The sequence below is a fragment of the Pseudopipra pipra genome, chromosome W, assembly GCF_036250125.1.
Source record: "Pseudopipra pipra isolate bDixPip1 chromosome W, bDixPip1.hap1, whole genome shotgun sequence".
In the NCBI taxonomy this organism is placed as follows: Eukaryota; Metazoa; Chordata; class Aves; order Passeriformes; family Pipridae; genus Pseudopipra; species Pseudopipra pipra.
Genome location: NC_087580.1, coordinates 12,051,192 through 12,074,121, shown reverse-complemented (window position 1 = coordinate 12,074,121; position 22,930 = coordinate 12,051,192). Strand labels below are relative to the sequence as shown.

The following is a 22,930-nucleotide window of genomic DNA, read 5'->3' as shown; positions in this document are numbered from 1 at the left end:
CAGCTCTTTTGGCAGGAGTTTCTCCAGCTTTCCTTCTCCAAAAAGCCAGGCAGCACTTACCTCCAGCAGAGCCCTGTGCTAATGGGGTCCCAGAGCTCTGGGCACTCACTGAGCACTCAAGCAGTAAGTGAAACTCAAGAATTTACATCAGACTCCATAGGAAACAATTTTTGGGTGACCTTTACTCTGAGGCAGGGAGACTGAGGCCCACACAACTCCAGACTCTAGAGCTTAGACACCAGTAAGAATAGAACAGCACCAGAGAAGGTTAAGGGCAAAAAGAAAGTACCACAGTAGATAGGGATAGGACAAATAAGGTGAGTGCTGGATGAGGATAAGGTTCCGCTCTTTTCTCAGCAGTGCTGGAGTTGTGTTAGACTGGGAGTAATTCCCTCAGGCCCTCAGCCTTCAAAGGCCAGCACTGCCACTGTGCAGGGAATCCTATGACCCCCAGCATTTGCCAGTGACAACACCAAAGCAAGAGGTGGCTCTTTCAGTGGGACAATGGAAAATGGCAAGCTCATGCCCTTGTGTCCTGCCCCAGCCTTCCCCCGCTATTGTGCCTTCGCCATGGTAGCTAAACTCCAGCAAACCCCACCAGCTTCAGCAGAAATTATTTGTGTTGGCTTAGCACAGATCAGGACTCCAGCATCTCACTAGGAGAAAACGTTTTGCCTTTGCCCCAGCAGAAGGAACTCCACCACCACCAGCAGTTTGCAACGACAACAGGACCCGGACACTGAGGGGTTTCAATGAGCTGGAGGCAAGGCACGCAGCCTCTTCAAGTGTCACATCAAACAGCAAGGAAAAGGGCAGGAAAAGGCTACCTTGGAACTGGAGTTCTCACTCGTGCCTGGGGGCTGGACAGTCTTGGGCAGCTTTGTCTCCTGAGGGCTGTCCGGCTTCTTCCTGAGTCTGAGACCAACCTCCCTGAAGTCAAAGATGGTCAGCTGGAAGGCAAAAAAACCAGCAAGAGCCTCAGAAATGCCCTTGTTTAGAAAGGCTTTTCTTGTTCAAGTGGCTCTAATGAATCATTTGTGATCACAGCCACCAGGACAGTCCTGGAAGTCCTGGACCTGCTGAAGTATTAAACATCAGAAAATCAATGGTATAGAGAAGAACACACTTGCTCAGCCACGCTGTCATCCTGATTATCCTCCCTATGCCCCTGGGGGCATTTTTGGAGCCAATTTACAGCTCTAATATTTTTTGTCTCCTGGAGAGAGAACTGATTTTGCTTGCACATTGTAATCCTTTCAGAAGAACTTTTCCCTTTTCTCCCTAGTTTTCCTCACTTGTTAATACTTTTTTCCGCTTAAGTTTAAAAATTAAAACCTTTGCTCTGAAAGAGAGTGAAGGAAGAATGAAGAAGCTTCAAACCAAGGAGAAAAACCTTAAAATCCGAATTTCTGTGAACAGCACAAGTCTCCTCCCGCTGCATTAATGCCGCCTCACGAAACGGCGATGGCCTCTGCAGGCAGCTGCCTAAAAACACCCACGGCTCCTCGGGAACACAGACATGCAATTGTTATATTCCCCCCCCCCCCCCCCAAAGCTTTCATTTTTCTCTTTACATTCAGCCCCTCGGTGACTCCCGACAGCCCTCTGCAAAGCCATAAACTGACTTTTGGAGGAGCTTTTGGACACCCCCGGGATCCTCCCCCGCGCTGCCGTGGGGCCCGTGGGTGTGTGAGGGGCTGAGGGGTCGAGCGCCTGGACACTGATAAATAAACATCAGCAGGCGGGGACACGGGCCCGCCCCCGCCGCGCTGCGCAAACGGTGCAGGGATACGCAAACGGCGTAAGGCGGCGCCGCGGGCGGCAATGGAGCGGCGCTACGCAAATTGCGTAAGGGGGCCGGCAATGCCCACAGCCCTACTCAAACAGCGTAAGGAGGGCGCCAGTAATGGCAATGGGGGACTTACGTCAGTTGCGTAAAGCTACGCAAAAGGCGCAAGGGCCCTGCCCTCAGCGCTACGCAAATGACGGGAGGGCCACGGTGGCTTCCTGAGGTCTCGCGGACCTTTCCCACTTCATCCCAGTCCTCTCCAAAGGGCTCCCACTTTGTCGCAGTCCCTCCCTAAGGGCTCTCAGTTCCCTCCTAAGGGCTCCCAGTCCATCCCAGTCTGCAGAGGGGGGTCTCTGCACCCCGATGCTCCCCCAGGGGCTGCAGGGGGGTCTCTGCACCCCGATGCTCCCCCAGGGGCTGCAGGGGCACAGCTGCCCCACCCTGCTCTGCCCCACGGGCTGCAGGGCCTCAGCTCCAGTGCCTGGAGCACCTCCTGCCCCTCCTTCTGCGCTGACCTTGGGGTCTACGTTGTTATTCCCATGGTCTCACTCCGCTCTTCCCTGGCTGGAATTCCTTCTTTTTCTTAAATATGTGATCCCAGAGGCGTTGCTGTCACTCCTGACTGGCTCGGCCTTGGCCAGCGGCAGGAATTCCATCCTGGAGCCACTGGCATTGGCTCCACGGGACAGGGGAAGCTTCTGGCAGCTTCTAACAGAAGCCACCCCTGTAGCCCCCCCGCTACCAAAACCCAGCCACAGAAACCCACTGCACCCAGTTCCTTCCACTTGCCCCAGGATGGTTCCAGTTTCCATCAGGATGATCCCGGTCACTCCCAGTCACTCCCAGTTTATGCCAGTTGCCCCCAGCATGCACCCTGTCACTCCCAGTTACTCCCAGTTGCTTCCAGCATGATCCCAGTTGCTCCAAGGATGTTCCCAGTTACCTTCCAGCATGGCCCCACTGGCTCCCAGTTCCCCCCTGCATAGTTCCAGTCACTCCCAGTTTGATCCTGGTCACTTACAGTCACTCCCGCTATGATTCCAGTATGGTGCTGGTCACTCCCACTATGATCCCAGTCACTCCCAATAGGATCCTGTTGCCCCCAAGGAGGTCCCAGTTGCTCCCAGCCACCCCCAGGATGGTTCCTTTCACTCTCAGGGACTCCCAGTCTGAGTCCAGTATGGCCCCAGTCACTCCCTGGAGGATGCCATTTGCCCTCCGCATGGTCCCAGTTGCTCCCAGTATGATCCCAGTATGAGTCCAGTCACCCCCAGTATGATCCCAGTAACTTCCAGACACGTCCAGTAGGAAGCCAGTTTAAACCCACTCATCCCCAGCATGGCTGCAGTCCCTTTCACACACTCCCAGTATTATTGCAGTCACTCCAAGTAGGACCCCAGTAGGGGCCCAACTGCTCCCACTCTGATCCCAGTTGCCCCCAGCGTGGTTCCAGTTGCTCCCCTTCACCCCTACTATGGTTCCAGTCACTCCCAGAATGATCTCAGTCACTCCCAGCCACTCCCTGGCTATCCCAGTTGCCTCCAGCATTCTCCCAGTCAGTCCCAGTATGATCCCAGTCTCTCCTAGTAGGACCCCCTGCATGGTCCCAGTTACTCCCAGCCACCCCATTGTAGATCCAGTCCCTCCCAGTCTCTCCCAGTATGACTCCAGTATGATCCCAGGGACACCCTGTGTGGTGTCAGTCACACCCAGGATGAACCCAGACATTCCCTGGCACTCCCAGGATAAAGCCATTTGCCCCCAGCAGGGTCCCACTTGCTCCCAGTCACCCCACTGTAGTTCCAGTCCCTCCAGTAAGATCCCTGTCACTCCCAGTCTCTCCCAGTATATCCCAGTTGACCTCAGCCTGCTCCCAGTCAGTCCCAGTATGATCCCAGTCACTCTTGGTCTCTCCCAGTATATCCCACTTGCCCCCAGTGTGGTTCCACTCACTCCCAGTTGCTCCCAGTAGCTTCCAGCATGATCCCAGTTGCTCACAGCCTCTCCCAGTCACCCCCAGTGGGGTCCTAGTCGCTCCCAGTATGATCCCAGTCACCTCCAGCGTGATCCTGCTTATTCCCAGTATACCCCAGTTGCGCCAACATGGTCCCAGCTGCCCTCAGAACGATCCCAGTCACTCCCAGTATGACCCCAGCCGCCTTCTCTGTGGGCCCAGTTGCTCCCAATAGGATCCCAGTTGTGCCCAGCATGGTCCCAGTTGTTCCCAATGGCTTTCAGTGGGATCTCAGTAGCTCCCAGTTGCCCCAAGCGTAGAACCACTTGCTGCCAGTATGATCCCAGTCTGATCCCAGTATGATCCCAGTACATATGATCCCGCTGGATCCAGTCTGGGTCTCAGTGTATCCCGGTGTCCCCCCTGTCCCCCCACCCCGGTGTCACCCCCTTTTCTCTCCCCACAGAGCTCCTGAGCCGGTGGCGGCCGCAGCCCCTCCCCAGAGCTTCGGGCCCAGCCTGGACCCACCCTGTCCCTGTGAGGATTTTGGGGGGTCGTGTGTCCCCCCCTCCCCTGCTGTCACTCTGCCTCCACCCGGCTGCTCCCAGTGATCCCAGTAAAGCTTCCCGTTCTCCCCAGTCCCGCTTATTAATATTTATATATATTAGTATATGTTTTTATATATTTATATATAATATCTTGATATATTATATATCAATAATATATAAATATATAAAATATATATAAAATAAATAAATATTCAAATACATGAACAATATATACATTTATATATAAATATATGTTTTATATATCAATATATAAATATATTGATATATAATATATATCAATAATATATGTAAATATATAAAATGTATATAAAACATATATAAAATAAATAAACATTTAAATACATAAATAATGTCTAGAAATTAATATATAAAAGTCTTTATATAATTATATATAATATATTGATATACAATTTATCTCAATAATATATATACAAATGTATAATACGTGTAAATAAATAAAATATGTACATTCATTACACAACAGCAAAAACATTACACATTGTCAGGTCAGACACTGAGCAGATGGGTGCTTGTTATCTACACAGTTATCAACTTTTACGAAAGGTGTTATTATCTAGTTAACTAAACCAAGTGCCTTCACTATAAATTTTAGACAAGGTAAAAGGGAGAACGATTTGAGGTACATAAAAAGAAAACAGCCTGAGGTCAACACAACCCGGAGAGAGAAAAGAAAAAGAAATCATAAAACTTAATTGGGCCCCTGTAAAGACATAAAACAAGTTACCTCCCTTTTACCTTGTCTAAGGTTTATAGTGAAGGGACTTGGTTTAGTTAACTAGATAATGACACCCAGTCCCTCCCAGTCCCTCCCAGTGGCTCCTGTTGCATTGACCAGTCCCGTTGGCTGGCGGGACTGGTTTCGCTGTTGGGAGGGCAGAACTGGTGGGCACAGAAACCATTTATCCGGAGTTTTTCCGCACAAGATGTCCGGGTCAGGCTCTGACTGCTGACACAGCAGGCATGCTGGAGGGAGAGAGACAGTGGCCCCGGGCATGGCACCTGTGCTGCCTACCCTGACAGCCCCTCTGCCAGGCTGCGGGAGGGGCACTTTGCTCTCACAGGCTTCCTGCCTGTCTTCAGGGGCTTGGTCCTCTCTCTGTTCAGGGGCTTCCTGTCTCTCTTTGGGGGCTTGCTCCCTTTCTTCGGGGGCTTGCCATGGTGATGTCAGCAGGGCGTCTGTCCTCGGAACACCGAGGTCTCTTCCAAGGTGCTCCTCCACTGGTTCCGAGGCAGGAAACACTGACACGACCCCGATGTTACCTGACTGTCAGGGCTGGAGCTGCTCGTCTCCTGGGAGGGGGATTCCAGAGTCTCCTCCGATGTTGCCTGTTGGTTGCTATGGAGTTTGCTCCTACTGGGGGTGATGGTCTCGTATTCTGTCGAGTCGTCAGAAGATTCCCTCATGAGAGGCAACATGCTCTGGGTCTTAACTGGAGGCTGTAAGGGGAAGCAGGAGGGACAAGATCGTTCCAGACCTGGGACAAGATAGGTCAGAGAGGTGCCCCCAGCCCTCCTGGAGCAGACAAGCTCAGCCAAGCCCACCCTGGACACCCACTGCCAGGCCCAGGGGCACCAGCTGCCAGGATCACCAGGGTGCTTTGCCTTTTACCTGTGCCTGGGACTGCACAGCCATCACATTCCCATCTGGTTCTGCTGTCCCCAGGCCAGAGCAGTGTCTGTGGGTGCCCTCGGCAGCACAGGAGGAGCACAGGAGCAGTTCCCAGGGCCTGGGGAAGCAAACGAGTTCATGGAGGTGCTGAGCTCTTCTCCTGGGTCCTTCTGCTTCAAGCCCTGCAGAGCCCTGGGGTGCAGCTTTGGCAACTTACCCCTCCTCCTCTGCCTCCTGCCTGCCTCCTGGACAAAGGCACTCACTGGCATCCCAGTGCCTGTGTCTCTCTTCTAGCTCAGCCAATGCATTAAAGCCCTCCCGTGATGGTGGCCTGATGGGAAAAGAAAACTGATGAGCTCCCTCTGTCCTGGAATCGGGCAGGTGCAGGGTGTCCCTGCCTTCCCACTGTGCCATCACAGCAGGGGATGGTGGCCCCGCTCTGGCCACAGATGCAGCAGCTCTGGAAAGAGCAGAGCAGCCCCATCAGCAGCAGCCTCAGGGCCTCCTCCTTGTCCCAGAGCTGGTTGGAAGGGCTGGGCTTTCTTGCTTGGGGTCTGGGCTAAGCTCCAGCAAACCTCGCCTGGCCCAAATCTCCCTGCTCTTGTCAGGCTCTCACCTGCTGAGCCGCCTGGGAGACTATATCTGGGATCTCCCTTGCACCAATATTCCAGTCTTCTAGTCGCTGAACCGGGATGTCAGGAGAGTTGCTGACAAAAAACTGCAGGAAAAGGACACTCACTGATGAGGAGAGAGTGGCAGGGACTGCCTGTCAAAAAGTGGAGGGAGCCTGCAGAGCAACTCACCAGGCAGAGCTTGTGGACACAGAGCCCAAATACGAAACTTTTTTGCCCGCAGATGTCCGGGTCAGCCTCTGATGGCTGACACAGCAGGCATGCTGGAGGGGAGAGAGACAGTGGCCCCAGGCATGGCACCTGTGCTGCCCACCCTGACAGCCCCTCTGCCAGGCTGCGGGAGGGGCACTTTGCTCTCACCTGGCTCCCTCCCTTCCGGGCCTCCTCCTGCCTGTCTGCCACGGTGAGTCAGGGAGTCTCTGTCCTCGGAACACCGAGGTCTCTTCCAAGGTGCTCCTCCACTGGTTCCAAGGCAGAAGTTAGAGGAGTTTGCAGCACAGGCCAGAGCCCTGAGGCGTAGAGCCCCTGACTCGCTGCTCAGCCCTGCGTGAGCCCCGTCTCTCTCTGCCGTCTCCTCCTGGTGTCTGGTTGAGGAACACCTAACCAGGCAGGCTGGGGAAACTCAAATTTAGACAGAAGGAGCACAGAAACTTGACATTATTTGAAGACAGTCTACCTGCATCTGCAAAAAAAAAAAAAAAAAAAAAAAAAATCTTTCTAAAAGTCCAGATATTTTACAAAATATATCCCCCCTCCACATAAAAAATCAGATTTCTTTTCTTCCCATCTGCACAGTAGCAAAAAGGCAAATTTCAAGATAAAAAAATAACAAGGAAATGAACATACTACCACAAGTTACAGCCACTCTTACCTGAGAAAATAACTCATGAACGTTTCCTCTGAAGCCACTCAGACAATAAGGAATTGTTCATGGCATTCTACCTGAAAAAAAAAAAAAAATGGAAATTTTCAACATTTTGCTTTAGAAAAGCAGAACACAGGCCTGAAATGTACTGATCTTTAGGTAATTATTAAGTCAAGAAAACTTATGATAGCAGTAACTGTATCTTTACAACTCAACTCTAAAAATAAAAGGACATTCTTGGCTGAAATAAAACACACTGGAGATGACAGTGACTGACACACAACACACACGACCTGTGCTTCTCATGACTAACTGCAATCTGCTCTTCTGTCTTCCATTACTTTAATTTTGAAAGACTTAGAGATCAAATGCAAATTTAACCGTTTTTATTGAGTAACTTATCACCCAATACCCCTCACCCCTTGTGCTTTTTTTTCCCATTAAAGTCTTTAGAACCAGGCTATGCAAAATTAAATAAAACCTTTAGGGACAGCAAAGTTATTTCAAAATGGCTTCTGTCATCAGCTTCTCTGTAAGTCCTACCTTGCTTGATCTTCCCCAAAAATGCATCTTTTTGCCCTTTAGAAAACAGTTTTAAAGCTTTCAGCTTCTTTAACCTTTCATCAGATCCCAAACCAGGGTCTTTAACAAAAGGAACACTATATTTGCACTACCTCCAGCCAACTTTTCTTGCCTTTTGTGAAGGCAAAAATGTTATTTTATTTTACAGCAGTTATATTTATCAGCCCCACTACTTCATACTTAAGAAGAAGTCTGGAATCAGTGGGTAAAAATACAATTTTAAAAAACATTCCTTGCTAAATTAAAAGGTATCCAAATATAAATTCCAATTCCTACACCTTGAATATAAAAAAGCAGAACTGTTAAACAAAACACACTACAAATTAAGAGGAATTAATTTTTTGAGACAATTACTTGCTATTTTATTTACAGTTGTTAAAAGAAACCACTCAAAGCTATCGGAAAAAAAAATCCCATAACATCTTTAAGAAAAGAGAAATCCAGCAGACACCCACCTACAGCCAGAACTTTCTTTAGGGCACAGTGTGTATGCCAGAACCTGTTCTATACTGCAGAACTGTGGCTGGGTTAGAAAACCACCATAATCCAAATCTAAAATAAAGACACGGAACATTTTGCATAAAGGTGGAGAAGTCCAGCGGTTGCTAAAACCTGTATTTCTATTTCCAAAAAAGGGCAAACTTATATTGTTGTAATGACAGATTCACATTTGCAGAGGAAGTATTGAATAATCCAGATTTACCTCCAACTCCAACTCTAACCTGCATGGAGTTTTATAACCTTGCTTAAGTGTACACCATAGAAATCCAACAAATATGGCTAAACACAACCTCCAACTAAAACTCAAGTTCTTAATATTTACCTCTCCCTCTATCACAGTGACTTTTTGTGATATATAAATAATTGTGATTCGTGAAACAAATGGGTGATTACATCAAAATAAAACAAACGGATTGTAAAACTTAATTACACCCCCATAAAGAAATAAAACAGACCCTCACAAGGTCAAGAGGCCTAAAACCTCCTTACTATCCTAAGAATAAAATATAGTAGAACTTTAAATCTTTAGGCGCCTGTTCATCCAAGAATGCATGAATTGTGACCGGTTGTAGAGATAACCCTTTAGCTTTAGCTGTAAGAAAACCCATCTATTAAATACTTAGCAAAAACCTGTAGAATGTCTATGTCTAGGATATAATTAATATGCATGAAGTAGCTAAGATAAATACTAAATGTACCCTGTAGTAGGGGGGTGCAGATTTGGGAAACTGGTCCCATTTCTGTCACCCAGCCGGCTGCTTGCTTTTACCATATAATAAACTATTATTCAAAACTTATAGAAACTCGAGACTTTTCATACATTCAGAATTCCAATTTTGCCCTTACATTGGTAATTGCTGAATGCCAGCTAACACATAACAAACGTCAGGCGTTCCATTTAAACTTGCATTTTTAGAAAGTCTTGCAATAGGTGTTCTACAACTTCTAAAATTATTAGGCACCGAAGATTAAAAAATGTTCCAGAAAGAGAAATGACTGTGAGGTCTCTGAAAAACGCATAAACTGAACACTAAAAACAAACCTGACACCCAAGAAACGTTTTTAAAAGCTTTCCACGTAACACACAAACTCATCCGTTTCCTTATCCTGTAACTCATATTTAAGTACCTACCTTTGCTTCCCGTAGTGCCCCCCCTGTGCCCGGGGCCGCACCGGGGACCCGAAACCCGCCGCTGCCCCCTCGGTGCTGCATCGGGGCCGGGCCGGGCGGCCCCCGCGGGTGCTGCAGGGCCGGGACGGCAGCGCCGCAGCCGCCGAGGGGCACCGGGGCTCCCCCGGTCCCGCCGCTCCCCCTCACCCCCCACGGGCAGGACACGGCCGGGGGTCCCCGACAGTTCCCGCGGGTCCCCTCAGCGAGCGGCGAGGGGTGGGAGGGGGGGCCGGCAGAGGCAGCGCCCCCTTCCCCTCCCGGCTCCGAGGACATTTTGTTTTCCCTCCCCAGGACAAAGGACAAGGAGGAGCGCGGCACTCACCTGGCGAAGAGCAGCCCGCTGGCCGGCACCGGGGGCCCCGAGGACGGGGCGCTGCTCCGATGCTCGCTCTTCCCGCGGCCAAGGGCGGCCCCGCGCCCGCCCGGCGAGGGAGCGGCGCGGGCAGCGCTCGCAGTCCCGGCGCCATTGCTGCCCGCCCGTCCCAGCCGCTCTCGGCAGCCCCGCTCGCCGCCCTCCGCAGCCCCAGAGCCCCCGGCCCTCGAGCGCGGCACCCGGGGCGCCAGCCGGGTGTCCCCCGAGCGCGCCCGGGAGCCGTGCGGGAGCTGCCGCTGCTCCCCGGCCATCCTGTGCCGTGCGTGTGAGGGAGCGCCGCCATCTCGGCTCCTTCCTCCCCGCCCCCCGCACAACATGGCCGCCCGCTCGCTCCTCCCATTGGCCTCGGGAACGGGATGAATTCACTCCAATCGAACGAGATGAATCGCAGCTACTCCAGAAGGAAAAGAAAAACAGCCCAGGCCTTCAAAGCCACAAGTATAGAACGGAGATTTTTATTTCAAGCAAGTTTCAAGCCTGTTTCCATAACCATCTGCATTCTTGTCTCCTGTGTGCAGGGAGCACTGTAGGGCATTTCTCGATTGCTATATAAGAGTTGACAAAATGATGCATTATTCAGTAAATTGCCACATGCAGGGAAGAGAAACTGTACCTTTTCTTCTAAAATCTTACAAACGTATTTTTTTAATTTTTATAGACAGTCTGACAAAGCCCTGAATCCCCCCGTTGTAATGCACCATATATATAAAAGACCCCTTATATTACTAACTCAAAACAAACTTCTTCATATTTGTCAATACTCGTTTGATATGGGGTCCAATCAATTTTTGCTGTAGTGATTCGCCACATGCTTGGATTAGAATGTCACCTGAACAGAAATAGCTCCTGAGTCAGGCTCATGTTTCCTATGAGCTTTTATATTTTCTGCCTGCAGTCAATTCACTACAAACTGGCTCCTGACAGAGCTTTACCCAGCTGGGAGAGCTCATCAGCCCAGGGACTAGAGCAGCTCTGGACACGCTGGCCTCCTAAACTCCAGAATCAGCAGCTTTAAGCATTGCAGGAAAGAGATTTACATGCTGAAACAAATACTCTCTCTCTCTGACCAAGCCATTAACAGTGAGAATCTTGTCTCAGCTTAAAACCATTCACAGCTCACTTTTTTTTAATATTTAGTCACAGATTAGTGTTAGAGGGTGACCTGGGAGAAAACGTGAGCAGTCCAAGAAAACACTGTTTAATAATAATAATGCCTCTAAAAAGAAGCTATCACCTCTCTCTACAAATGTGTCTTGGATTAAGGTCTAGAAACCTTGAATTTAATGACAAAAGCTGAAATTTTGATCTCTCCTTGTTACTCCAAACACATGGGTCTTAAGTTACACACCTGTGCCTTTAATTCAGCACTGAGTAATTACATTTAGGTCGGTGGAATCACTCCAGGTTTTTCTTGGTGTGCCTAAACTGAATGTTGTCCTAAGGATTTGGAAGCATATGAAGTGAATTTAGGAATGAACATGTATGTCAGTAGTTGCAAAATGCAACTGAAATGAACTGTCCCAGTCTGTAGAAGGAAAGCAGAGGTCTAAATTTCAAGAGTAAAAGCAAGCACGTAGCTTTGCACATGTAGGTATAATTGCATCAGCATTCCCTGTATTTTCCCCAACACTACTTCTTCTTTCCTATTTTTAATAATAATGGCAAAAGGAATAATATAAATTTAGGTTGTCTTGGGTACTTCACCTTTTACTCATCTCCTTCAGGAAAACTTTAAAACCTTTCCATAAAACAGAATATTGGCTATGAAGAGACCAAATGTTAGACTCAAGTGGAAGGAAATAGGTCAAAATAAAATGCATTTAACTGAGAAACTGTCTCCTACAGCACGATTTCATCAGCTCTGCCTCCTCAAGAAGTCAGGAAAAAACAGTACAGCTGCATGAAAAGTAAATGAGCAGCTTTTTCTGACTCTAGAACCAGAAAATAATGACATGAAACCCAAATCCAATGCAGCACTATCGCTTGTCTTTCCAAATGCCAGCATTAATTCTCTCTCTCACAGCTCCCAGAGACTTGTTAAACAAAGGAGCCCCATAATGTACTTTGCAAGTGAAAGGTCCTGGAGTGGAAGAAGTCAACTCCAACACAGAAGGCCCTTAACAGAAATGCTGCAGCTCGCTCCAGGAGTTTTGCACCGAAGGGCATCTGCCTGACCTCGCTCCTGCCACAATCCCTGTTTTCTCCTTGCATCAAACAAGCAGTTCTGCAGCACTAGCAATAGGCTGGGCTTTTAGATCAAAACTAGTGTCTCAAAACCTGGAAGTCAAGTCGGCCCGTGCAAGTCACAAAGGGCTGGTTTGGTGTGTGCACAGACCAGTCAGGCATCTTTTTATACCAGAAACAAATTCTCTGTTTAACACATGCCTGATGAGCTGCATTTTCCCTGCACACCTGGGCCATGCCCCGGATGCTGAGTGCTCAGCCAGGATGTCATCCTGATTATCCTCCCTATGCCCCTGGGGGCATTTTTGGAGCCAATTTACACCTCTAATATTTTTTGTCTCCTGGAGAGAGAACTGATTCTGCTTGCACATTGTAATCCTTTCAGAAGAACTTTTCCCTTTTCCCCCTAGTTTTCCTCACTTGTTGTTATTACTTTTTTCCTCTTAAGTTTAAAAATTAAAACCTTTGCTCTGAAAGAGAGCGAAGGAAGAATGAAGAAGCTTCAAACCAAGGAGAAAAACCTTAAAATCCGAATTTCTGTGAACAGCACAAAAAGTCTCCTCCCGCTGCATTAATGCCGCCTCACGAAACGGCGATGGCCTCTGCAGGCAGCTGCCTAAAAACACCCACAGCTCCTCGGGAACACAGACATGCAATTGTTATATTCCCCCCCCCCCCCCCCCCCCCCGCCCAAAGCTTTCATTTTTCTCTTTACATTCAGCCCCTCGGTGACTCCCAAGAGCCCTCTGCAAAGCCATAAACTGACTTTTGGAGGAGCTTTTGGACACCCCCGGGATCCTCCCCCGCGCTGCCGTGGGGCCCGTGGGTGTGTGAGGGGCTGAGGGGTCGAGCGCCTGGACACTGATAAATAAACATCAGCAGGCGGGGACACGGGCCCGCCCCCGCCGCGCTGCGCAAACGGCGCAGGGATACGCAAACGGCGTAAGGCGGCACCGCGGGCGGCAACGGAGCGGTGCTACACAAATTGCGTAAGGGGGACGGCAATGCCCACAGCCCTACTCAAACAGCGTAAGGAGGGCGCCGGTAAGGGCAATAGGAGAGTTACGTCAGTTGCGTAAAGCTATTCAAATAGCGCAAGAGCCCTGCCCTCAGCGCTACGCAAATGACGGGAGGGCCACGGTGGCTTCCTGAGGTCTCGCGGACCTTTCCCACTTCATCCCAGTCCTCTCCAAAGGGCTCCCACTTTGTCCCAGTCCCTCTTTAAGGGCTCTCAGTTCCCTCCTAAGGGCTCCCAGTCCATCCCAGTCCCCTCCTAACGCCGCTGCCCACAGCCCTACGCAAACGGCGTAAGGGGGCGCCGGTAACGGCAAGAGAGGGGCGCTACGTAAACTGCGTTTAGCTACGCAAATGGCGTAAGCGCCCTGCCCTCAGCGCTACGCAAATGGCGGAGAGCCCCAGTTCCTTCCTCGGGGCTCCCAGTTTATCCCAGTACCTCCCACTCCTTTCCTAAGGGCTCCCAGTTCATCCCAGCTATCGCCACGTTCTCGCGCATTCCATCTGCTTCCAGCCAGCTCCTGCCATACAGAAGGCTGAGCCAAGGAGCGGTTTTGGCTTCTGCTGGCTGGCTTGTGTGCTCAAGGGCTGCCTCCCTTCAGGCTGGTACCTTCCCACACGCAGCAAAGACCTCAGCCAGTCCACTGAGGTGGTGATAGTCCCCCACAGCTCAACCCACTGTGTCTCTAAGAACAGAAAAACTTCCTACAACTTGCTAGGAGGAAACCCTGCAAGGAGTCCACAAGAAAAGCTTGGGGGACAGAGAGACCAAGGAAAGAAACTATGTCCAACATGTGGCTGCTGCTTAGACAAGCCAAGAACAGGGCACACCTTTTCCCTCTGTGAGTGATCACGCTGCACAGTTAATGAATTTACCTTTTCCAGTGGAGTCCTTTTCCATGTCTGCAGTGTGGAAGGCACGGAGTGCGGACTGCGTGCTTTTCAGGAAGAAAACTCCCTGGTCATCCATGATATGAACTGTAAACTGAGAAAAGGGAACACGGAGCACAATGACATTGGTGTGAGTAGAGGCTGGCACGGGGGTTGAGCCCGTACGGCCGCTGGTCCAGCACGGGGAACCCAGACCACCTCCCCACCTCAAACACAGCGCCCAGCACAAAGGTTACGTGAAGTCACACAGGGAAAAAAGGTTGTTCAGAAGCATATGGACAGAACTGACATAGAGCCAAACAGGACAGTCAGTCACGAGCAGAATGTAACAGAACCACAACTAAGTTTAATTAAAATGGAGTCAACCAGTATCAAATGCAATCTCATGGAACTGGGACGTCACCCACACCCACATGAGAACAAAATGTGAGCTGGGAGATGGGGGAAAAACACCCCACCACCTTTCTTGTCTTGTGTTCAACTGACAAGGAAAGACTGGACAGAAAATCACATTTTTTGGGACCTTTCCTCCACAGGACAAGCACTTGTTCCCAGCCCAGAGCATTCCCCGAGCAGGTCCTTACCTTTGTGGGTATGATGCCATTGTTACAAAGGACCAGGGGGAGTGTCTGTGAATCCCCCAGCAGGAGCCTCCTGAAGCGCAGCACAGGGGTTCCTCTCTTACTCCGAAGGCCCGGGCACTCGACTGTCACCTGAGGCACGTGCCCCTCTCCACTGACAGTGAAGGTCAGCTCTTGGGGTTTCATCTTCACGGAGCTGCTGGAGAGGCACAGAAACCATTTCAGCCAGAGCCTTCCAGAATAACAGTTCTAAATAATTTCCCTCATTTGAATCATGCCGTACAGCAGATAAATAACGAGGCACCGGAGGAGACGTGGCAAATCCTCTGGCTGCAGTGATAGGAGACATATGCAACAAGCAAAAGCACACCATGAGAACAGTACGAAAGCAAGAAGGGAAAACCAAATCAACAGCACCGTCAGTAAAGATTATTTCCAAGGATCCTAAAGAAGGAATTGCTTGTTAGGGCAGAAAGCTGACTTCCCTGTTCCAATTCAGCCACTAAAGGCTTGGGGAAGGGCAGGTCAGAGCCCCAGTACACAGGTGCCAGGGAGAGGAACTGGGCTTCTCTTTGATAAGAGCTCCAGTCACTCCCCTGATAAAAAAATTGCTTAATGTATGCCTGGAAACCACACAGGATCACTTCCTTTTACACAAATAAAGAGGAAATCTTGACTTGCTGGCACAGAAACTGCTTCATCTGAGCATTTGTCCTTGGAAAGCCCCAGCTCAGCTGTTGCACTTGTCAGTAACTTCCAGCTGGCTACCTAAGGCTCTCTCTTCAGAGTCCCTCACACAGCCTGAAGTATCCTCCTCATTTTCCTGCTCTGCTCTGCCTAATGCTTAATGCCCCCTACATCATCTCATGCCAGGTACTCTGCCTAAGGGCACTGAAAGCATTAGAGGCACCAAGAGGAGAGGCAGCTACCCGAACGGTCCCCCCAATACTTCACAGGGTCACTACCTTTTTGGGCTAACAAGGGAAGCTGTGAAAGTGCACTGGTAGTCCTCCTTTTGTTCTGGAGTGAAGGTCACTGTAGCAAAAGCGTGGGATAAGCCAGGAATGCTCATCTCAACAGGATCCAACTTGAAGATGTTGCTGATGAGGCTGTGAGGCTTGGGGGGAACCCACAGTGCAGTGTTAGTGTCACATCTTTCAATGTGACCCAGTACATTCCTAGATGCATCCCTGGGAACAGCCCCAGACAGCCTGTCTTGCTTCATGCTTCCCTGGGCAGGCTCCCTCCATGCCAGGGGATGCTGACCTTGCGCCAATGCCCAGGCGAGCAAAAGCTTGCTTTGAGGGCTGGGCAGCCACCCCAGCACATGTGAGAGGTTGGGACGGCACAGAAACCCTTCAAATAACCCAGGACTGGCCTTTCAAGAGAAGGAAAAGCCAGGAAATGCTCTGCTTTGAGCTCTGGCCCATCGGTCTGTAACAGCCCCTCTCTGAGTGTGCTTTCGAGAGATGTTCAGAAGGATTCCCACCAAAGACCCAGAAGCGTGAGCCAAAATTTGCTTGAGAGATGTGGAATTCAATGCAAGTGCCCCCCTGGCATTGCTGCTCTGCCCTGCAGTTCGACCGGCACTGAGCTGGACTGGTCCAGCTGGGCCAGAGAACGCAATAACTCTGGAGAACAAGGCAGGCTCTCACATGGCCTTTAGAGAGCAGCGCTCACCTTGGCCTCTTGTTCTTACCTCTCCAGGCAAGGCTTTGATGGAGAGCACAACGTCACATGGGACACTGCTGCCATTAGAGATCTTGAAGCGAGCCGTGGCCCGTTGCCCAACCTGAACTTTGGTGAAGATGAATTTGTTATCATCTCTGATGAACACACCGTTGCCTTGCACCGACTGTAACGTCTGGCGGAGATTGACGTTGCTGTGGATCGGGTACTGCTCAAAGATGGACGTGGCATCTTCAACAAGCGCTGCAGACAGACCAGAGGAAGGGCTGAGGCTGGAGAACCTCTGCTGAATTTACCTGGACCCAGTTGGCCTCTCAGAAAGCTTGATAAGCCCTTTCTGTCCAGGTGACTGCAAAACCCAGCCTTGGATGAGAGAGCTCAGTTAGTGAGGGTGGAGCTCAGACAACCTCAGTCTTAAAGGGCATTGCTTTCCTTTTATGCTTCCACACATCCCTCCCAGCCTCTCCCCAATGGTGGACTTGAAAAGGACTGTAGCCTCTGAGGATTTTAGGGTGGGACTTCAGGACCAGGGTGCCTCTCTATCCAAGTAGCAAGTTTAGGTGCTGATCAGCAGCAGGACTGCCCACGGCAACCTGTGGACAGCACGTACCTGGGAGGCAGGACTCGGCAGTCAGGGTAAAGGGAATGCCGAGGGGATTGTCCTTGGGGTCTCTGTTGCTGATGTCAATGTACAGCTGCTCCTCGCATTTCCCCTCTGCTCCTGGGCTGCAATCCACTGTGATCTTCTGCTGGCCCCCAGGACCGACGGAGCCGGAGCAAGGGGACACCATGAACACGCCTGCAGTGAGCTGAGCCTGCAGAAAGAGCGCCAGGACAGGCTGATGCCCAACAGCTGTGCCCTGAACACCCCCAGCAAGGAGGATGCCACGCCTTGGCCTCCAGCTGGGCCCGAGCACCCAGTGGCAGGGCAGGGAAGGATGATTCCACGGCCCAAAGGCAGCCCCAGGATGAGATGAACAAGCCAGGAGGAGCTGCACGTCTGTCCCGAGTGGCAGAGAGAAAGGAGTTGGGGTGAAGAGAATGGAGGTGGTAGCTGGGATCCTTCAACCTCCAGGGGTACAGGAGAGCAGAAAGGACTGAGAGAAATGCCGGGAGAGAGGGAGGGGATTGGGAAGAAGAAAAAGCAGAGCTGTCAGTGCTCTATGGATTGGGAGTTCAGATGGGGACAGTTTGCTCCTGTGGTGTTCCCAGATCTGTGCTGGCTAGCAGCCACCAAAAACAGGACCTGCTCCCCTCTCTTGACCCCACAACTGCAGGTCAGAGCCAGAGCATGGGACTGTCAGTGGAACTGAGCAGATAATGGACTCTCCATCCCACAGACCATGTCCTACCCCCAGCCTGGGCACAGCTGCATCCTCCCCCATCCCCTGCAGCAGCACACGCTGGGCAGGAGCAGGAGCCACCCACCTGTGTGGAGCGTTTTCTTTCCCTGACCGAGGGAGCAGATTCCTCTTGCTGTGAACTGAGAGGAGAAAGCAGAGACATCTGTCATGCTGAGCTCCCCTGCCTTTGTCTGAGGCCAAAGCTGGCCTTCCTCCCCATGCAGGAAAACCTTCCTGCTCCCGATGGCCCCCGGAGAGCTGCCTGCAGCACCCATTGCTGCAGCTCATGGACAGAGCAGCTCTGTCACCAGCTTTGTCCCACACATGGGGATACTGAGGTGTTGTTTTGCTCCCTCTTCCCAAGCCAGTGACCCAAATGGACAATAACCCAGGTCTGGCTGCTGAAGCCAGGCAAGGCCTAGAGAGCAATTGTTATATAACCATACGAAAAGCAGAGAGTTAAATTCAGAATACAGATTTAAGCAGAAGCACAAAGAATGTAGTCTTAGAGACAGCAGAGGCCATAACTCATTAAAGAATGCAGGATACATTGACACAAAAGAACAGAAACATATGTACTCAGGAAAACAGAAGGAACTAAGAGGCTAAAATTGGTATATAGAATGAAAACAAAGGCTGATAAGGAAAGAGGATGAGCTAAAACCCAGGCATCCTTGCCAAGATATCAGGAACCTCCGCCAAATAAGCTAGAAAGGTAGCCAAAGCAGGAAAGTTCACAGAAGTTCGTGATGGTGATGGGAGGAGGGCCGGGGACTCATGAGGCTGAAGAACAGGAACGACCCTCCCAGATTCTCCCCAAATTGAAGACCACATCTCTAACTCCGCCTAGACTCCGCCTGTTATGAATATTAAAAATGTATGTCACAATATTATGCATATTCATGATGTATGATGCAATTACTTGCCAAAAATTGTATAAAAAGACCAGCTGTGAGTTGCTGAATCGAAGCAGTTTCCCCAGGGAGACCTGGCTGCTTCCCGGCACCGTGAATAAAACATACCTCCTGTTTAAAGGCTACAAACTTTGTCTCTGAGCAGTTACTCCGTCCGTGCCTTATTGGGGGCATAAAATTGGCATCACTGCCTGTCACACACCAGCTGTGTGGTGGTGCCTCCTCAGACAGAAAGGCTGGGGCAGGTCTTCTCTTACCTTTGCAGTGGAGGTGCTTGGTGGATGAGGAATTTGAAGTTGAGGGCGCCTTTGTTCTCTACAATTAAGACCTGGCGCTTCTTGGTGCCCTTAACCATGGCACCAAAGTCGATGGGCGAGGCAGGCTCGATGCTGTACTTGCTGTACACAGCTCTCACCAACACCCTCACTGGGATGGTGGCAACGGTCTTGCCTCCTTGACCCGATTTGAGATCAGTGACCTGCAACCAGAGGAGGGGCTGGTAAACACAGCAGAGAGGCCAGCCTCTACCTCTGTCCCCACCCCAGGCCTCCAGCAGCTCACCTTCCCTTTTTAAAGGCCTCTTCCAGAGCCAGATTTCCAGCTCTCTTATGAAGCCTCCCAAATGGTTTTGGAAGTCTCTGTTTGTGTGTGTAGGAGAGAGGATGCCCCAGCTAAAGCCTGCTTTGCACAAGACACCTCTCCTGCTTATGCTCCCAAGACACACTGTGCTAACACAGCCGGGCCCAGGCAGCTCACCTGGCAGAGCAGGATGGGTTTGCTCTCGAGAAACACTTCAGTTGTGGGGTGGAAGAGGACCTCAACTTTCACAGGTGGCTGGGAGGCTTTCAGCACAGCCCCCTGCGGCCGGACAGTGAAGGGAGATTCCAAGTCGCCCCTCTTGGCACTTCCAGTGGTCAGCTTGAAACTGTGGAGAAAGGGAAAGAATGAAGACCTCTGCAGTTGAAAGCACAGGTGCCACCAGCACAGCCAGCACTTTGCACAGGACCAGAAAAAAAAGAAAAGGGAGCAGCATGGGAACAGGTTCTAGCCATGGACAGAGGGAGAACGCAGGCCTGGGAGCCTGAGGAAAAGCTCAGCACCAGGCAGCTGGACTCACCTGTACTCAATGTCATATAAGCCTTTGTTCTGCAGACTCAGGACTTGCTGCTTATTATCCAGGACATTAATGGTTCCAAATTCCAAGCTGCCATCTGGACCTGCAGAAAACCCACAGAGCGAGGTAAGAAGTGGTGAATATTTGTGAGCTGCTGCAGAGCACACCAGCTCACAATCTACACAGTTGGAGTTCTTGGATGGCACAAAACCCTCTTCAGCAAGTGTCCCTTCTTGGAAGTGTTCTCTAGCTACTTGGCTGCCCTTTCTCTTCTCACTCCAGTATCTGCAGGGTAGAAGCCAAGGAGCTTGGTTTCCATTTCCTTGCTTCCAAGCACAAATCCAGCTACTTTATGTGCTCTGCTGAGCCAACTGCCTGTTCAGATGACTGTTGTTTCAAAGCACCAAATGCAATCTGCACATGAAGCTGCACATTTCCAAGTTCAGACGGGAGAGACTCAAGGCTGTTGGTGCCCTGACAGTGCTTTACTTCACGCAGCTTGCAAGGTCTGTGCTTTATGGATCTGTGCCACCCTTGCCTGCTATGCCATCCCCTCCCAAGGGCTTTGGTTGCCCACCTGCCAAGGTAGTAAAATGCATCTGGACTGTGTTGCCTGGGAGGCATCCACTGACCTTCAGGCATGTTGATGCTCAGATTAACATCGTAGACCTCCACAGAGACTTTGATGGTTTCAGCTTGAACAATGCCCAGGATGTTTTCTGTATCTGAAACCTGAGGCAGCAAGAAACAAACACTGCTTAGACCATTCTTTTGGAAGACAGCCTCTAAGTCCTTGTCTCTGCCAGCTGCTTCCCCCACGGCCTCCCTGGCTTGACAAGTGTTTGGGGACTCCCAAGTTTTCTTAACCTGTTCATCTCACAGGCTGCCCCGGCAGGATTCTGCTGCAGTAAGAAACCCTATCAGCCCAATTCTGCACTCCCACAGCAGGGAATGGTGCTGCTAAAGCTCCCTTGAGAGGGCCAGGGCTGTAAACACAACCACAAGAAATGTGAGGTGTCCCAGAGCAGGTGGCATTGACAATTAGCGCCCTCCTCGTCAATCACCTCGCATGTTTGCTGAAATGCAGCCTCTAAACCACAGGGAACAAAATCCCAGAAAGGGTGCAGAGCGAATGCTGGTCTGTACAACCAAACAACAGCCTTCAAGCCTGCACAGCAGCAAGGTGGCTGTGGTACAGGCTCCGGATGCAGAGCCTGGGCACCCGGGCAACCCAGCACAGAGGCAGAAGTTGGGGCCACAGCACCCCCGTGTCTGTCAGGTGCAGCTCTCCCTGACTCTGTCCTAAGAGCACACGGCTGCTTGCTCTGCCCTGCTCCGCCAGGAAGGCCCAAGCCCCTCTCACCTCTAGTTGGATCATCTTATTTGTGATGCCAATCTTCTCGGCCTTGAAATTCAGCTTCACCTCAAAGTCTGTGCGGGGCCCAACGATGCCCCTGCCTTGCGATGCAGAGAACTCATCTCCAAGGTCGTCCAGCCCACTGAGATGCCATGCCATGGGCAGTGGGCTGTCGTTTCTCAGGACCAGGGTCTGGGTGTCAGTCCTGCAGAGACAGGAAGACACTCAGTGTCAGTGCTGGGTGGTCACACCAGCCTGGCCACTGAATGCGGCTCAAAGCAGCTCCATCTGAGCCTCTGGAACCAGAGTCAAACCTCTTCTCTTTGTCACGAGCCTTGGAGTGCCCTCAGCCGTGGGATGACTGACCTGTGCAGAAGTATCTTGTTGAAATGCAGCTCCTGGGGACTGACCCCCAGCTTCATGTGACCCCCTTGGCAGCACAGTCAGAAGACCACTGGCTCTAGGTTGTCCTTGATCCAGCAGACGGGACTGTCTTCCAGGAGGCCAGCAGAAGTCGGGTACACCCAAACACTCAGCTTCTGAACCCGTCCCCACAAACAGAAATACAAAGAGCCCTCTGTGAGCAGGAGGAACGGCACTTCTGCGGTGCCTGCCCTACCTGCTCACCTCCTACCTTCTTCTCTTTGGGCTGCAGCCTCATGCTGGGAGGGTCCAAAAGGAACGTCTCTCCTTTGCCGTCGTTCTCAAAGGAGAAATGCACCTCTGCCTCCATGGGGGAGTCGTTGAGGATGGTTAACTTTTCGCTGTTGCCGGGGCAGTTCTGTGCCTTGTACCTGTCCAGAGAAGGGGAAAAGGCTGCAGAGGAGACTGTTGCCCTCACCACACACCGAGGAAAGCACCGTGTGCTGGCAGCAGGAGGTGGCACTGGAAGACCATGGTCTAACAAGCAGGGGAAGAAAAAGGATCCCTGTCAGGGGCACGAGGCACGGTCTGTGTGCTCATCCTTGCCTTGCTTTGATGCTGCCCCTATACCTGGTGCCTGCACCCCAGAAGCGTGACGATGCACAGGCCATTTCAAGAGTGTTTCACACAATTTAAATTCAAAAGTGCCTGGAAAAACAACAATACACCAGGCACAAGGGTTCTTTCCCCTTCTTTCTTGGGGTGCCTTCCCTGCAGAGGATAGAGAAAGGCTTTGGAAAAGATGTTTGCAAAAGAGTTTTGCTTATCTCTTTTAGAAAAGTCGTCAGACTACCCTGGGTTAGCTCAAAAGTCTGAGGGAAAGAAATCAAAAGCATCAGTTCCCCAGGGGAATGTGAAAGATAACAAATGACCCTTCCCTGAGGTGTGCAACTGAATTTGGAATGAAAGGGCTAAAGAGGCAAACAGAAATCCCAGACCATCCATCAGCCTGGCCTTCCAGAGCTCCCATGGAGACAAGACCTTAACTTCAAATATTATTAAAAAAATAAAAAGAAGAGTGACATTAAAAACAGAAATATGCCAACAGCTACAATGACAACATTTTTAGGCAGACTTTTTCCAGCACTGTGGATGCAATGGAATCTCAGGAAAACGCAATTCCTGCTGTAGGTTCCCCTCTGACTCACACATATTGGCAGGTCAAATCACAAAATCTCACTACTATTAGAGATTAATGAAAGGTTTACAAAACCATCTAGAGAATACTTGCTTGTTTAGTCTACCTGTAGAGCTCAAAGCACTTGAAAAAGCACCATAAAGTTCATTTCCTAAGGGGTGGAGCTGAGATGTGGAGGGGACACGGGTTGCCCCAAGTCACTTTCGGGTTGGCAGC

General features: G+C 50.7%; 2 protein-coding genes and 1 long non-coding RNA gene across 3 annotated transcripts; all 3 read right to left on the bottom strand.

Annotated features, from left to right (window-relative positions):
- Positions 1-4,675: 4,675 nt before the first annotated feature.
- On the bottom strand, positions 4,676-7,000 carry LOC135406145 (uncharacterized). Its single transcript, XR_010426164.1, has 2 exons — positions 6,935-7,000; positions 4,676-5,296 (listed from the first exon to the last, which is right to left on the bottom strand). It is a non-coding gene; the product is annotated as an uncharacterized LOC135406145 (long non-coding RNA).
- A 7,114-nt stretch (positions 7,001-14,114) lies between these two features.
- LOC135406288 (hydrocephalus-inducing protein homolog) lies at positions 14,115-19,130 on the bottom strand. Its single transcript, XM_064640710.1, has 7 exons — positions 18,940-19,130; positions 17,854-17,908; positions 17,036-17,240; positions 16,436-16,668; positions 15,702-15,853; positions 14,740-14,935; positions 14,115-14,249 (listed from the first exon to the last, which is right to left on the bottom strand). Exons 1-7 carry the CDS (start codon positions 19,035-19,037, stop codon positions 14,115-14,117), a joined length of 1,074 nt encoding a protein of 357 aa, XP_064496780.1. The 5' UTR covers positions 19,038-19,130.
- A 143-nt stretch (positions 19,131-19,273) lies between these two features.
- On the bottom strand, positions 19,274-21,586 carry LOC135406083 (hydrocephalus-inducing protein-like). The gene is made up of 5 exons (XM_064640640.1): positions 21,520-21,586; positions 21,160-21,358; positions 20,429-20,528; positions 19,800-19,899; positions 19,274-19,607 (listed from the first exon to the last, which is right to left on the bottom strand). The coding sequence occupies exons 1-5, from the start codon at positions 21,573-21,575 to the stop codon at positions 19,388-19,390; spliced, it is 675 nt and encodes a 224-aa protein (XP_064496710.1). The 5' UTR covers positions 21,576-21,586; the 3' UTR covers positions 19,274-19,387.
- Positions 21,587-22,930: the final 1,344 nt, after the last annotated feature.